Consider the following 15,573-nt stretch of genomic DNA (forward strand, 5'->3'; position numbering starts at 1 on the left):
TGAACTCACCTCAGCTCTCTGTGTGTCGGTGTGTGGGGAAACACAAAAAACTTCCAAAAAAGGCTTAAAGATGACCTTCTGTTAACAGCAGGCACAACCATCCTGTCATCTTTACACCAGGAAGTGCATTAAACACACGTTATATTTCATTTTATTCACATTTATCCTCCTTTGGCCACACATACCACAACTCTGCAGAAAGACTCCAACTCCTGTCAGGACTTGACTGAACCCACTCACAGCCATGGGGTGTTGGGACACACACACACACACACACACACACACACACACACACACACACACACACACACCACATTCCACAGCTGTAGACCAGCAGATTATAAACTCATGCTGTAATTTCTTGAAATGAGGCAAAACACACTAAATGCTTCATGGTAGTGTGTCAGGCACATTTGTTTTCATTTGTTTAAAGAAAATTAAGCACAGATTGTTTCCTGAACCACATCACAAGAAAAATACACCAGTGAGTCTGTCGGAGGAAGGCAAACTGCTGAAAAATAAAGTAGAAGGCAAACTCGGAGTGTAAACACCCATTACACAAGTTGAATTGAAAGGCTGAGGCTTGTATTTGTCACACAAACTGACAAGAAGTCAAAAACATTTAATTCTTAATGATATAAAACGGAGAAAAGCTGTAAATTTTAACATATTAGAAGCAGGCGACGGAGAATATTTGGCTGTTTTGTTTGTAAAATTACCTCTAGGGCTGCAACTAATGACTGTATCTAGATTAATCTAACAATTTCTTTTACCCCCAAATATATCAAAAACTTTTCTCATTAATATCCAATATTTTATTTAATCATCAAAAAATACTCAAGTATATGACTTAAAACTAAACATTGTGTCTCTGTTTGAAATACTCCCACACTTTAGATGATCATGAGCGAGACTCTTCAGCTGCAGCTTCTTCTCTGGGATAATCTGAGTTTTGACCAGGATTAATTCATTACATATGCAAATAAACATGTGTCAGTATTTGATGAAGGTGTTAAGTTGCCCCAGCCCTAATTACTACTCAGTTATTGGAGTTAAAGTTGAATAATTTTCTGTCTAAGGCCTAAAGGATGATACGACTTGTAGTTTCATTTCTGTTTGCTTGCTCATGTCCATTAAAGGTCAATGTCAAAGTACCGCTTGCATCAACATGGTGATAAACTGTAAAGACAAGTAAACACACGCGCTGGATCACGTGACTCGTAAAGAATCCAAATGGAAAATGATTCTGTAGAATTTCTGCCAAGAATGAACTTTCTAGTTTATTAAATTTCTGTTTATTAGCAGAGCGTCTTCATGACCTGCTGCTGTTTTATTATCAGCTGAACAGATTCAGCCTTGTTTACTGTCTGCAGTCACACACATTTCCCCAATCTTTACAGATGTGTAACACATTTATAACATATTTGACTACCTTGATTTAGTCATGATGGCTGCTGTTTGCTGGTCCTTTTTTCAAAAATATTTATTTATATCTCCAGCATTTGGCAAACATGTAGATAAGCAGTAAACCTGAACTCCCGGCTTTATCCTTCATGGTATCCAGCGTGGTTATTACATCGCCTGAATCAAGGAAATCAGCATTTTTGATCACTGAACATCAGACGCTGCTAGCAGTGCATCATGGTCCAGATATCTCACTGTGTCCCATGTGGACTCACCTGCTCACTCACATGAATCAACCTGCTCTCACATCTTTAAAACATCTGAACCAGGACGTTTCTAGACTTCATAAACTCAACACAGATCTTTGAACAGTCGTGTCAGAGAGGAGCTCGTATCTTATTGGCTGGTGTCTGACCTGTTGATGTGACCTGGAGTAACCTCTCTTCTGTGGAGGGTTACTGTACAACACCACAGCTGGCTCAGCCTCCTGTCAACTGCTGCTCGCTTTACCTCCATCCCTCTCTCTCTCTCCCTCTTCCTTTAAAATCTGGCTGCAGTGAAAATGTGCTGACAAGGATCATTTAACCCTCAACATTTCCATAACTCAACAAAAGGCTGCGTGAATATTCTCAGCTAGGAACAGACTGGCATTGGTTGAGCGAGTGGCCAAAATGTGCAGTGAGTCTCTGCCAGGACAGAAGTTCAACACGTGGTGAAAGATAATATATAGTATTATCCAACTCCGAGACAAACCCTCTCCAGAGGCCTCGGCCAGCTGTTCTGCTAGTGAACTTTTGTTATTCAGTTTTTTATTTTTGCATGTAGGACCCTCTGACCTCACGTCTTTCAGTCTGTATGTAAAAATAAATAGTCTTTAGGGTCTGTGGGTTGACAGGATAACGTCGTCAAGGCTTAACTTCTCATATTTGTGACTCAAATCAGAGTCTCAGTCAACAGTCTGTCTCATTTGTCTCTGTTTCTGTCCTCAGGCCTTGGCATCACATCGAGCCTATCTGCTGACAGCACGGGTCCCTTCCAAGGTTAGTAAATCTGTGTATGTGTGTGTCGTCGTGGCAAATGTGGTCCTGGCGACACCTTTTGTATCGGGAGCTACCACAGAAGAATTTCCTAGGTTTTTATCTATCCGTCTGTCTGTGGATAGATTTTTGTCAACCCAAAGGCGTCACATTCGTACAAGATGCAGTCGCGAAACCTCACAGGTGTGTAGTTCAAAGTGAAGGTCGAGTTCGAAGATGGGCGTGGTCTGAGTGCTGGTGATGGAAGAAGGGAGGGAGGAAGTTGAAAGGTGTGTAGTTCAGATCAAAGCGAATAGAATAGAATAACTTTATTGTCCAACCGGAGCAGGACAACACAAACATGTCCACAGGATTAAAAACAAACACGAGACACATCACATCAATAAAACAAAGATCTCTCAACTTTACATCTGTCACTGCATTTTTACCCAGTGTTCAGCTTACACTCACTACACAAAGATTATCTTCGCTGCTGTCTTAACAATCTTATTTAGCTTGTTTCTGTTCACTAAGGTAGAGAGCAGTGAAGCACAGGGTCAGTAGCAAGGCTGCGCTCCCATACAAGTATTATACTATAATGACAGAGATCACAGATGAGTGTGGTCTCATGTAATAATGAAGAAATCACTACTGAGTAGTCAGGGGTCGACGGGCGTCACGGCTGGTGTGACCGCATAACAAGATGGTCTCTAGTACAAGTTTCTTCTCCTCACCCTCCCTTTATTCCTGTCCATGCCACCTTTTCTTCTTCCTAGTCCTCTGATCTAAATATTTCTCTTCTGCTTCTTTATCATTCCCTCCCTATCTTTCTCCCCCTTCTCCTCTTTCTCCTCTGCTTCTTTAGGATTGTTTCTTGTTTGGTCATTCAGACATGCTGCTGCTTGTTCCTCCACAGTCAAGTTGTTTTTTTCTCTGCTTTTGCCTTGTTTTAAATTCTTCATAGAGGCCACAACAAGTCCTGACACTTAACTCTCGCTGCTGTTGAACGTATTTAACCTTTTACCTCTCTTTGGTTGCATGCACTTTAACTTCTCACAGTCCTTTTTTTTTACTAATCTCAGCTTTAATTCCTCACAGTGCTCTTCTCTAGCGAAACATCTGTATTAATCTTCTACTTCTTCTTCCCAGTTCTCCATTTATCTGACTTCACAATGTCGCTTCTCTTTCCCCTCCCTCCTCTCTCCCTCGTGCTTGTGCGCTCTACCATCCCACCATATGGAGACATCTGATAGTTTTACCCACAATGCAGCTGTGAGAACACAGCCTGTGGGAAAGGAAAACAGAGAGAGGAAGAAAAGTTCAACCTGGAGGGCGACAGACGGAGAGAAAAACATGACAGAATCTTTCTCTTGAAAGTTAATAGAAACAAACAGCTACAATTAAAACACTCTGGAGTAACTTTTAACTATTTTGTACAAGATAGTACCTCATTTTCTTTGTCACAGATGAGTGAACTTTACGTTTAGACTGAAGCCTGAACTCGTGAACTTCCTAGTTTTAATCTTCAGAGACTGTCATCAGACTCGTGTATTATTAAAAGAGAAGTGAACCCATTGTTAAACAGTGCTAAAAATATTCACGCTCTGTCCTTTTTCTCAGCATGTGTTTTAATGGCTCTGTGGTGAACCTCCAGGTTTTTCTCTTTTCTTTTTTTTTTCGAGCTTTTTACTAATGAGTGTGTGAATCAGACCAGATAACATACAAATGAGTGGGACTGTGTGATGCAAAGTGAAACTGAGCTCCGGAGTTTGTTCAGACTGAAACTTAACTGTTGTTTCAGGATGTCTACGATTGAAATTTCCCATCCTGCTGAAGTGTGAGATGGTATTTGAAATTTTCTGGGGCAACCGCCTTTGCAGTGCACTGATTGATGGTCTCATTGATCTAAATGTAGTTCTGATGGGTTCTGAGTTTGAAGCAGGACTCTTCCACAAGATTGTTAGCTTACAACGACGGCCATTGCAGATATATGTGAAATCAGTAAACGTATTTATTTCTGTCGTCAGTTTCAGTCCTAACTGTAATTACGTCAAATTTTACAAATACAGTAAAACAGTAACTAATAAAGGCTACTTCTTTGATGGCCAAGGAAAAAGTCCCAGACTCCCTTTAAAAAACGCGGGATTTTAAGACTTGCTGCATTAGGAGAAACTTTATAAACTTTGTGAAATACTGCTTCTGTCAAATTCTTAACTATCTTGGCCTTCTTGTTAATTCGGCGAACGTTACACATGAAGATATTTCTTTAACTTATCCATTTGTTGCCATGATGTCGGTGGATATTTGCATTTAGAGCAGGAAAGTGAACTCTGATCACAAGAGGTCACTTGAGATGTCCGGTGTGAATTGATGGGCTTATAGCTGTTCACCAGTGATCGGATCATTCAGAACTGATACTAAAAACTAATATGAACAGCCTCATTGATATCTACCGCCGTTCAGACTGACTGCTAGTTTTGGGTAAACTCAAGCCGTCTCCAACCTAAACAGACGTTGTGATTGGTTCTTTAGACGTGATTGATAAACTTTAACTGTTAAAAATAGACTGCCCTTTCTAATGTTTACAAACTTACTGTACGTTTAAAATAGTTTGACGATATATATTATTGCACATAATTAGGCTACAAACAGCAACATGAAACTCTGATAAAAATAAAATCTGCCAGCTGACCCCTGATCTGTTGTTCCAGAGTGGGCCAGTGGTTTTTCTAACTCTGTGTGTGTGTGTGTGTGTGTGAGTGAAACAGAGGGTGGTTTGTTCCTCGGTGTCCCGGCAGAGAGAGGCAGCAGAGGGAGGCAGCAGAGGGAGGCAGGCAGCAGAGGGAGGCAGCAGAGAGAGAAAAAAAAGACAATGGAGGAATTTAACAGCTGGCAAGGAAAAGAGGGGAGGGGGCACTGCTTCTCTGTGCCCCTCGCCCTCTCTCTCTCTTCCTCTAACTTTCTGTTTCTTTCTTTTGCTGCCATTTATTCTTTACCTTTGTAACTTTCACTCAGCTTTTCTTATTAATTTTCCCTTTTTCATAACTTTCTGTCTCTCAGATAAAAGTCCAGATTTATATCTCCATCTCCTCTTTCTCCCAATTTCATCGTGTCTCTTACTTCCTTGTCCTGCTCGTACATTGTGACTCTTTTAATTTTATCCCACACTTTCTTTTTCCATCTTTCACTTTCTTTTTAATAACTCCCCATTCGCCGTCTCCCCCCTCTCTCACTCTCCCTGTCTTTGTTTTCCTCCCTCCCTCCCTCCACTTGCTCTCTTGGCAGCGGGTTAAGAATCCACTTTTATTTTTACTTTCTCTCTCTCTCTGGATTCAAAGGGAAATGTGTGTGAGGTTGCGACTCTGCTCCAGACATTTGTTCTGCAGACTATTTGGAGCTTGTGTTTTTACATTCCTATTGTCTATGTGATTTTTTTTCTTTTCCCCGGGCTTTGTCCAGCTTCACCAGCCTTATATCAGTATACATATCACTGTTTTTGTTAAATTAGATTAAAAGCCTGCTTTAGTTTTCAACCTGCTCAGACTTTGCAGTAACATGTACATCACAACCTTTATCTGTCACTGAGGAGCACTTGAGAGATTTCTCATGGGGGTTTTTGATGATATATAATTGAAATCCATTAAAGGTTTTAAAGTGAATGCTCCATTAAGAAAGGCTTGTTTCTAAATGGACATTGTGACACAGGTAATTATCTCATCTTAAGCTGCAAAACTCCAAAACAAGCTGGAGCTTGACGAGAGTCAGCCCAGTCGGTGCTTAACGAGCTGGCAGCAGGCGTTTTTTAGCAATATAGCTGCAATGATGATTGGATTAGTTGTCAACTATTGATGAGAATCAGTTAGTCAGTGCAGAGTATTTTTTAGGAAAAACTTGCAAATATCGGTTATCATTCTCCTTGATTACCTTGGTATCCGTATTGGGCCTGAAAAAAACACCTGTAGATCACAGCTGAATATCTTTGGGGTGTGGACAAAACAAGACATTTGAGGACGTTACCTTCGGCTCTGGGGAAAATCATCATCAACATTTTCACCATTTCCTTCCCATTTTCTGGACCAAACAACTAATCTATTAATCAAGAAGACAATCTGACAGTTGTCGTTAGTTGCAGCTCTATTCAGCAAAGACGTTGGTGTGAAGCGAGAGTGATTTGAGGAATAAGACTTAACACGTTGTTCCTCTTACAGTACAAACAAGTTCAATTCACAAGCAATGAAATACTTGTTAATTAATTTCAGTCTGCACAGGTGTGTTGTCAACACGTCCTCCCTGTGTGAGCATGTTGCTGGATTCTTCACTTTGCTGACTCCATGACTCTTCTTTACATGTTGCACAGCATTTATGCATTTACCTTTATCCTGTAATTGTCAGTTCTGGCCATAGTGGCTGCTGTACAGTAAAAGCTATATACCGTGCGTCTGCTTGATCCACAAAATGGCCAAAAGTGTGTGGACACCTGAACATTCCAGCCGTATGTGATAGTTGAACACCTCATTCCTAAATCGTGGTCATTAATCTGCTGCAGTAAAAGACTCAACTCTGCTGGTTTCAGTCTTTCCACCAGATGTTGGACCTGGCACGAGAGCATCAGTGAGGTCCAACACTGATGTTGGTTTATCAGGTCTGGCTCACAGTCGGCGTCCCAGTTCATCAATAAAAAAAAATCAAGAACACTAAACAACAACTATTTTGATAATTCTGATAATCAGTTCATCTTTTCATCTTTTCATTTTTCAAGCAAAATTGTCAAACATTTGCTGGATCCAGCTTCTTAAACCTTTGTGGACAAAAGAGGCACTTTGAAGACGTCACTTTGGGCTCTGGGGAACTGTGATGACACATTTCTTTTGACATTTTATAGACTAAACAATCAGTCATGAAAAAGGCAGATTAATCGATTATGAGAAGTAATTGTTAGTTGTCATCCTCCTGGTTGAAACAGGAAAGAAGAAAACACGGAGGGAAAACACAATATCATGCCGTTGCACCAAGATTTCCCTTCAGTCGAACTCAGAGCCTCAGACGAGAAGTGCAAGTGTCCACATTTGTCTGGATGCACATATTGTAAACTGCACATCAGATATTGTGGCCAATCACATGTGCTAACAAAGCAGTCTTGGTTGGCTGCGACCTTTCGGCCCATCTGTTAAATTCAGTTGTTGTTCTGAAAACCAGCTGTGGACTCAAATACGATCTAATCTACATCACATGTCATCCTTCCCTCTCTCTGTCTCTCTCTCCAGCTTTTCTCTTCTCCTTCTACTTTGATCTGTGAAATCGAGGCCTGAAGCCTCAAAAATGAATCAAAAGTTGTGTCTCAGAAGCTCAACGTATGAATGACAACACCTCAGAGTGTGTGTGCGTCACCCGAATCTCTCTACACCCACTTAATTAAAGATTTTTTTCATACATTGTGTCTGTGTGTGGTAAACATTTCCTGGAAAAAATCCTCCAGTTCTCAGGAAGAACAAGTTAACCAGCTTTAGTTTTCTTTCCTGAGAAGTGTTCACATTGTGGGAAATAAAGTTCTCCTTTGGGACGCATGACTTTCCATTTGTGATCCTTTGAAGCAACAAACACGAAAAGCCAACAGGCTGTTTTTGTCTTTTCCCAACCCTCAACATGTTGCCCTTTTAATGCCTCAGTAAATAAAATGTCGAAATATAAGATTAACTTTCACAATCTGTCTCCTCTTGCTTGTTTTAGGTCGAGCACTCCTTCAGCTACTTGGATATCCAGGGAATCAGCAGCAACAAGCCCACTCAGGTAAACACACACAAACAAAAAGCATTACATTCATGAAACACAAACACACTCGACCACATCTGGACTGAAGCTTAAAAGTTACACACATAACACGACAACAACAAAACCACTGATGTGTTTCAACACCACCCACGTCTCAGGGAGGATGAGGAGGATAATGAAGATTGATTTATTGGATGAACTTGTAATCTTAAGTGTTTTGGGAGTTGGCTTTTTCTTTAATAATACACACAAACAAAATGTGCAAAATATTAAACCTCCCAACGTGTTAACTTGATCCTCTGTCTGTAAGTCTGTTTCAGTCAAAGGAAAGTTTAAAGGTTTAAACACTGTGTTCTCCTCCGACTTCACTCACCTGCTTGGTCTATTTCACTGAAACCAAATCTTAATGGCAGCATGGATGTGTGTTATCACCTCAGCAGCTCTCTGACTCTGCCACGTCCTGTTGCTTTGTGTGTGTCGCCCCCTGCAGCTGCTGTTGGAGTATGAGCGCGGACCATGGAGCCTCCGGCTGAGCTCAGTAGAGGAAGTGGACGAGGTGATCGCTCACATCGGCAGCTGTCTGCACCGGATCCGTCCCGCCAGCTCACCTGTGTAGGTACCACGAACGAGACAGGGAGCACCTCAGGGCCTCCCAGAGGGTTGGACAGGAGTTAAACCAAACTGTCCCTTTCATTTTTAGAAGACAACAAATCAAGTCAAGCGTAAGGTTGAATGTAAATGACTAAATAAATATTAGATAGTCTACCAACTACTGTTCATTGATCACAATCTTTAAAGCAAAAAGGACAAAGGTTGACAAGTTCAAGCTCCTCAAATGTGACGATTAAAGATTTATTAATCATTGTAAACATACGTTGTGACAATTCAGACAAAACAGCCACTTTAAAGACGTCCATTAAGTTCTGGGAAGTTCTGGGTGATGTCTGTAGAAAGGTTATTGTTAACGAAAAGTCAACCTTTTTTTCATAAGACTGCAGAGGTGATAAGAGTGTGGAGGAATTGATCTGATCTTGATCTGTATTGATCGATCATGAAAATAAGTCGGCGTTACTTGTTGTTTGTTAGTTACAGTCTTAAATAGTGAATAACAGGCTTCTTGGATACTGACTCCCTGCTTCTCTTCCCTCTTTGTTCATCTGGGCGGCAGTATTTACATTATTCCTTTCTTTGAAGATATGAAGCGTGTGGAAACTAGTGTGAGAGGAAAAAGACACACAAAGTTTTAGATCAAAGATGTAGATCAAATTTAGATGTTAATGTTTCTCTTCTCTTTCTCTTCCCCTCCATCTCTCTGTAAGGAAGAAAGGTGATGAAGAAGTTGAGTCTGAAGCCTCCAGAGAGGACGGCAGCTCTCCAGGCCATCTGGGACGAACAGGGATCCACAGATCTGGGACCGTGCGGTAAATCAGCATCAAAATGTGAAAAATAGCTCCAGTTAAATTGAAAGTATCTGTGCTAAAAGTTATCTTGACTTGTTGCAGGTGGTTTCTCTCATCAGTACTGGTGTGTGTGTGATTACCTGGGACTGCCATACAGAGAAGAAGTCCAGTGGGTCGGTACTTTACACTGAAATCATCTTTTATTCTTCCTGATTGTTTTTTTATTTATATTTTCTGTTGTTCTGATATTCTTTGTCCTCATTTAATTTTGTCTACTAAGATCGTTTCTGGCTTGTTTTTAAGATACTTACTCTTCTGTCTTTTTCTGTCACTACTTCTTCTTTGTCCACTCATTTTATGCTTTGTTTTGTTTCTCTCCTGCTTCATATTGGATTTATTGTTTGTCTTTGTTTTTACTTTTCTGATGCTGTTGAGTTAAACTTTTTTGTGAAGCTATTATCTCTCATCTCACCTGTTGTTGTTGTTGTTGTTGTTGTTGTTGTTGTTTTCATCTCCTCCTTCAGGATGTCGACACCATCTATCTCACCCAGGACACCAGAGAGCTCAACCTGCAGGACTTTGTGCACCTGGAGAACAGGTATGTGAGCCGCTCTTACCCTCTGTTTTTGTGAATAGGTGCGACCAAAACAAACAATACAGGACATTTTATTTATTTATTTATTTTAAATCAGTGCTCTTTTGTGTTTTATTATTTTCATTTTTTGTGTTTTGGACTTCACTTTGTCACATAAATGAGGTTTATTGTTATTTTCACTCACTCCATGTGTCTGTAAGGTTTTTTTGTGTTGTTTCCCCTGCAGGGATCTGGTGGCGATCATCGCAGCTCTGGAGCACAACCAGTGGTTCAACAAACTCTCCACCAAAGACTACAAACTGGTAATGTTAAAACGAACAGCTGTGCACCTTGTTGCCTGTTTTTTATTTAAGAAAAAGCAGAACTAAATGTGACAGTAGAAACAATTGATGTGGGCAGACGGGAAGGGAAATAAGCCAATAACTACAATAAAAATCACTGTCGATACAGTATATATTAAGCTGACTCAGCTTTGCTCATATGAAATTAAAAGCCTGTGTGTGTCTGTTTCTACCTTCCAGTCGACAGATGTGTGCGACCAGATCCTCAGAGTGGTGTCTCGATCCAGCCGGCTGGAGGAGCTGGTGCTGGACAACGCTGGACTGAGAAGGTCAAATAACAGAACACGACTCCTGTTTGTTTGTTTTAATAGTCAACTAGTCAGTGCGTAGTAACACTTTTAGTGTTTTATTTCTCTTTATCTGATTCCTTGTACAAATAAGAGTAAAGTAGAGTGTCTGCGATCCAAAGTCCATTGAGGAATCAAGGGTGTGTGTTAGTTTGTTGACTGTGTGCGATGAATCAGCTGAACCTGCTCACTGTTTGTTTCTACTCTCACTCTTCTTCAGTGACTTTGCTCAGAAACTGGCCGGCGCTCTGTCACACAACCCGGCCTCCACGCTGCACACACTCAACCTGAGCAACAACTCACTGGAGGACAAAGGTTGAAACATGTGCCCACACACACACACACACACACACACACACACACCCACACTCACACACACATCCTGTTCGTTGTTTATATTAAGTAGACAGGTTTCAGCACGTAGATACAGGTTGTCTTCGTGTCTGTAGCAGGAGACGTTGTTCTTGATCTGGCAGATTGATTTATAATCTTTAATTGTTTCTTCTACAATATTCAACATATTTGATTCTCATTCACGTCCACAATATTAAAGCTGGACATTGACAAGCTGTTGTCATTTTTTTCTCTCCTACACATTTCTTGTTGAAGAATTTGCATTAAAAATGATCTGTAACTTTTAAATGTGGCTTTCTCAAACATACAGACACTCAGTTAGGGCTTTTAGGTGAAGTCACGCGCCCTCTAGTGGCCATGTTGATGTCCAATAACGTCAGTGGCTGGATGTGTGTTGCTTTCTGCAGGTGTTTCTGCTCTGAGTGCTCAACTCGCAAAACTGCCCATGGGTCTGAAGCACCTGAACCTCTCCAGGACCTCCATGTCTCCTAAAGGTGAAAACACAGAAATACAAAGATGGAAACGTTATTCTCTTTCTGAATTATTTTTTTAAGAGTATATGTTTGTCATGTTTTGCAGGTGTGAACAGCCTCTGTCAGGCTCTCTGTGCCAACCCGGCTGTCGCCTCCACCCTCACACACCTCGACCTGTCGGGAAACTCGCTCAGAGGCGACGACCTGCCGGTAAGAGCCACCTTCCCTCCTTCTGTCATATCCAGCGTCAAGACAAACTGATGTGTTACGTTTGTTTGTCTAGATGTCTAATGTGTTTGTGTTTCCTGCACAGAACCTGCACAGCTTCCTGAGTCACCCAAACTGTCTGGAGACTCTGGATCTGTCCAACAGTGACTGCTCTCTGGAGCTGGTAAATACAGCTCATACACACACAATCATAAACTCTGATACACATAAAGACTGAAGTTGTAGGAAAAGTAAATAATCCCATGTTTATTTTCCTCCTAACTGGTTTGCACATCCTGTAAGAGGTAAAGTTGAGTTGTCGTCTGATCTTAGTGGAGTTTTTGTACAGTTTCAGCCTGTTGCTTAAATTCAGTTTTGTGTTTTTTTTAGGTGTGTGCATCTCTGCTCAGAGGATCTTTGAAGCATCTCTCTGTCCTCAACATGTCAAAGACTGTTTTCTCTCACAGGTCAGATATTAAACTCACACCCATCCATCCAACAGCAGACGACTTGTGAACGTATCCAATATTATCATAGATCTGTTTGATGACTTCTCTAACCCTAACCCTGCCCTACAGTATTGATTTTAACATGTCTCTCTTCACCTTCACACAGGAAGTGTAAAGAAATCCCTTCGTCCTTTAAGCAGTTCTTCAGCTGCTCTCTGGCTCTGAGCTCAGTCAGTCTGTCAGGAACCAAACTGCCGGTGGACGCTCTGAAGTAAGGAAATATCCACTGAAACCTGATTTCACAGAGAATGTTTTATTTTTCTATTAGTTGACTTCCTGTAGTCCAAACCAGACAGTATTTTGTTTCCTTAAAACAACAGAAATGACTGTTTTACTGTTTAGTTTTTAAAAAATATCAAATATCAAGCATAAGAAATAAAGCTGCTTTCAGTATGTTGATATTAAACTGACTGACAGTCTGAGGACTCTCTGGCTTTTCTCTCTGCAGATCTTTGTTGTTGGGACTCGGCTGCAACCCAAACCTCAGTGATGTGTCTCTGGATCTCAGCTGCTGTGAGGTAAAACCGCCACATATCTCAACACACTGTTTAAAGACACTGTATCACTGTTCACGTTCATATAGGGGTAAAACATGAAGGAAGAAGTGAATAAGATGAAAACACACAAAATCAGTGACAGATTGTTTTTTAATTATTGATCAGTATTAATATTAAGATCTGACTCTGTTCTGCTCTCAGCTGCGTTCAGCAGGCTCTCAGATCCTGGAGGGTTGTATCGCTGAGATTCCCAACATCTCCAGTCTGGACATCTCCGACAACAGTGAGGACATCTTAGATTTGGACCTTGTATGATTTCACAGGACTGACTTTAAATTGTGCCCTGGTCATGTTTCTGCGCTGCTTTGTTCAGGTCTTGACATGGATCTGACCACCCTGCTGGTCTGGCTGGCCAAGAACCGATCCATCAGACACCTTTCACTGGGCAAAAACTTCAACAACATCAAGTCCAAGTGAGTGAAAATCGGACAAGACACAATGAAAGAGTCTTAATAATATACATATAATATTTCTAATTTAATTACTCAATACATTGGTTTGTCACAGCTGCAATGGTTGGTCTATGGACCTACTAGATTAAATGCGAGGATCTGATGCTTTTATTATGACAGTAAGGTACCAGCCCTTAGCCCTTTGGTTCTGGACTGTTGGTTTGATTTTTAAGACATTTTATTCATCTTTCTCCAGGAATGTGGCTCCAGTTCTGGACAACCTGGTTCACATGATCCAAGAGGAGGAATCAGTGAGTGAAACTTTAATCATCACATCATGTCAAAATATTATTCTTTTCAAGGTGCTTTTTGTAATTAGATCAAGTCTTGGATCCTCGTCTTTGTGTTTCCTCTGAAGTATTTATTGGACACTTTGTAAAATCTTTCCCCTGCAGCCGCTGATCTCTCTGTCCCTGGCTGATTCCAAGCTGAAGTCCGACCTCTCCATCGTCCTCAACGCTCTGGGCAGCAACACCTCTCTGACCAAACTGGACATCAGTGGGAATGCCATGGGAGACATGGGGGCCAAGATGCTGGCCAAAGCTCTGCAGATCAACACCAAACTCAGGTTAGCAAGAAAATGAGATCATCCTGCACTGATTTAATCATAAAAGTTACATTTTTATTGGTACCTTTTAGAAAACAGTGATGTCTGTCTGGATGTCAAGTCCAGCTCTGTCCAGATATAGTGCTCAATTATTGATATTTAGGATGAGGGGTGGAAAGAGGACTACAAAATAAAGTTAATGTTGTGTGAAGTGATTTAAAACATCAATAAATTAGCAGTAGGATGCTTAGTTTTATATAGTCACTAAGCACCAATGTGACATTCTGATCTGACTCTCTGATTGTGTCTCTGTCTTCAGGACGGTAGTGTGGGACAGAAACAACATCAGTCCTCAGGGTCTTCAGGACGTCGCAGCTGCTTTGGAGAAGTGAGTATGAAGCTGCCAGAGTCGAGGAAGGTGTTGCTGCACACTGTAAGCACTGGCCTGACTTTGTACTAGTCGATGGAAAATCATGTTTATTTTCTTTTTCTCACTCGATCAGGAACTACACGATTCGTTTCATGCCTGTTCCCATCATGGACGCTGCTCAGGCACTGAAGGCGAGCCCAGAGAAGACAGAGGACGCCCTACTGAAGGTTGTTGTCTGTGGTTTTAAAATAAGGATCAATATAAATTTTTGTAATTTTGTAAAGAGCACTGTTTGTATTCTCCTGTAGTGTATTAAAAGTAGAAGGAAATTAACTGTAATTTGAATGTGTTGGTGTTGTGTTTATGATGCAGATGGAGCAGTACCTGCTGAGGAACCATGAGACTCGTAAATACCTGCAGGAGCAGGCGTACAGGCTGCAGCAGGGGATAGTCACCACCACCACGCAGCAGGCAGGCACCGCAACACACACACACACACACACACACACACGTTTTGGGGTATCGCATTACAAAAGGTTGATTGAAACAAGATTTGGAAAACTTTCTCAATTTCGGAAAACATTTGGAGGCTGAGCTGATGTGGCAGATGGAAACACCTTTTCCAAATAAGTCCTGAACATTTTACTCGTATGGCTGATCAGCTGCTTTTACTCCGACTGAAGAAATGAGAGTACAGCAGCAGACTGAACCGTCTCTTCATTGCTTTACATCAATCTCATCTAACCATCCTCACATTAATACAACAAACAGAAATATTGTGTATCCTACATTATCTGGCTGCTGATTGACCTCTGACCTTTCTGTGACGCAGATGATGGACATGATGTGTGTGAAGGTGCAGGACCACCTGAACTCTCTGAGGTTCACAGAGAACAGCTCGGTCCAGGAGGACATGAAGGTGGCAGAGAACCTCATGAAAGATGCCAGGAACTCTAAGACAGTAAGAAGACAAGACTTAGAGAAATATCACTTTAATCTACCATCTTCTCTCCTGGTCTGAGACACTGAAAACAGCTCCTTTCATGTAATGTGCATTTAGGTGGTTTAGGCACACATACAAGTAGAAAAACAGAGATTGTTCCACCTTTCCAGTTATTTCTCTACCTCTCTTCCCTCAAGCTGCTCCCCAACCTGTACCACCTGAGGAGTGGAGGGTCCAAGGGAGCGTGTGTCGGAGCCATTCAGGACAAACTGGAGTCGATGGCTGGAGAGGTTGCCAGAGTGATGGACGAACAGCTGCAGGTACTGAGCTCAGTCCGGCCTTGACACTA

The 15,573-nt window shown here is 41.4% G+C and overlaps 1 protein-coding gene across 2 annotated transcripts in view; it reads left to right on the forward strand.

The window, feature by feature from the left end:
* Window positions 1-15,573, forward strand: part of carmil1 (capping protein regulator and myosin 1 linker 1) — a 31,129-nt gene that overhangs the window by 7,094 nt on the left and 8,462 nt on the right. Inside the window, exons 3-26 of one of the 2 annotated variants that reach the window (XM_084379443.1) lie at window positions 2,394-2,444; window positions 8,148-8,207; window positions 8,680-8,801; window positions 9,513-9,610; window positions 9,692-9,762; window positions 10,114-10,187; window positions 10,411-10,486; window positions 10,706-10,794; window positions 11,033-11,127; window positions 11,574-11,660; window positions 11,746-11,849; window positions 11,953-12,030; window positions 12,237-12,313; window positions 12,462-12,566; window positions 12,804-12,873; window positions 13,054-13,135; window positions 13,226-13,325; window positions 13,561-13,615; window positions 13,760-13,932; window positions 14,231-14,299; window positions 14,415-14,508; window positions 14,654-14,752; window positions 15,114-15,242; window positions 15,422-15,544. In XM_084379443.1, the coding sequence (XP_084235569.1) occupies window positions 2,394-2,444; window positions 8,148-8,207; window positions 8,680-8,801; window positions 9,513-9,610; window positions 9,692-9,762; window positions 10,114-10,187; window positions 10,411-10,486; window positions 10,706-10,794; window positions 11,033-11,127; window positions 11,574-11,660; window positions 11,746-11,849; window positions 11,953-12,030; window positions 12,237-12,313; window positions 12,462-12,566; window positions 12,804-12,873; window positions 13,054-13,135; window positions 13,226-13,325; window positions 13,561-13,615; window positions 13,760-13,932; window positions 14,231-14,299; window positions 14,415-14,508; window positions 14,654-14,752; window positions 15,114-15,242; window positions 15,422-15,544 (2,181 nt within the window). Of the gene's footprint in view, window positions 1-2,393; window positions 2,445-8,147; window positions 8,208-8,679; window positions 8,802-9,508; window positions 9,611-9,691; window positions 9,763-10,113; window positions 10,188-10,410; window positions 10,487-10,705; window positions 10,795-11,032; window positions 11,128-11,573; window positions 11,661-11,745; window positions 11,850-11,952; window positions 12,031-12,236; window positions 12,314-12,461; window positions 12,567-12,803; window positions 12,874-13,053; window positions 13,136-13,225; window positions 13,326-13,560; window positions 13,616-13,759; window positions 13,933-14,230; window positions 14,300-14,414; window positions 14,509-14,653; window positions 14,753-15,113; window positions 15,243-15,421; window positions 15,545-15,573 lie in introns of those variants that run through there. The other variant, XM_084379444.1, reaches the window with a different exon arrangement.

Source organism: Pagrus pagrus (genome assembly GCF_965226575.1).
Source record: "Pagrus pagrus genome assembly, chromosome: 17".
Classification (NCBI taxonomy): domain Eukaryota; kingdom Metazoa; phylum Chordata; class Actinopteri; order Spariformes; family Sparidae; genus Pagrus; species Pagrus pagrus.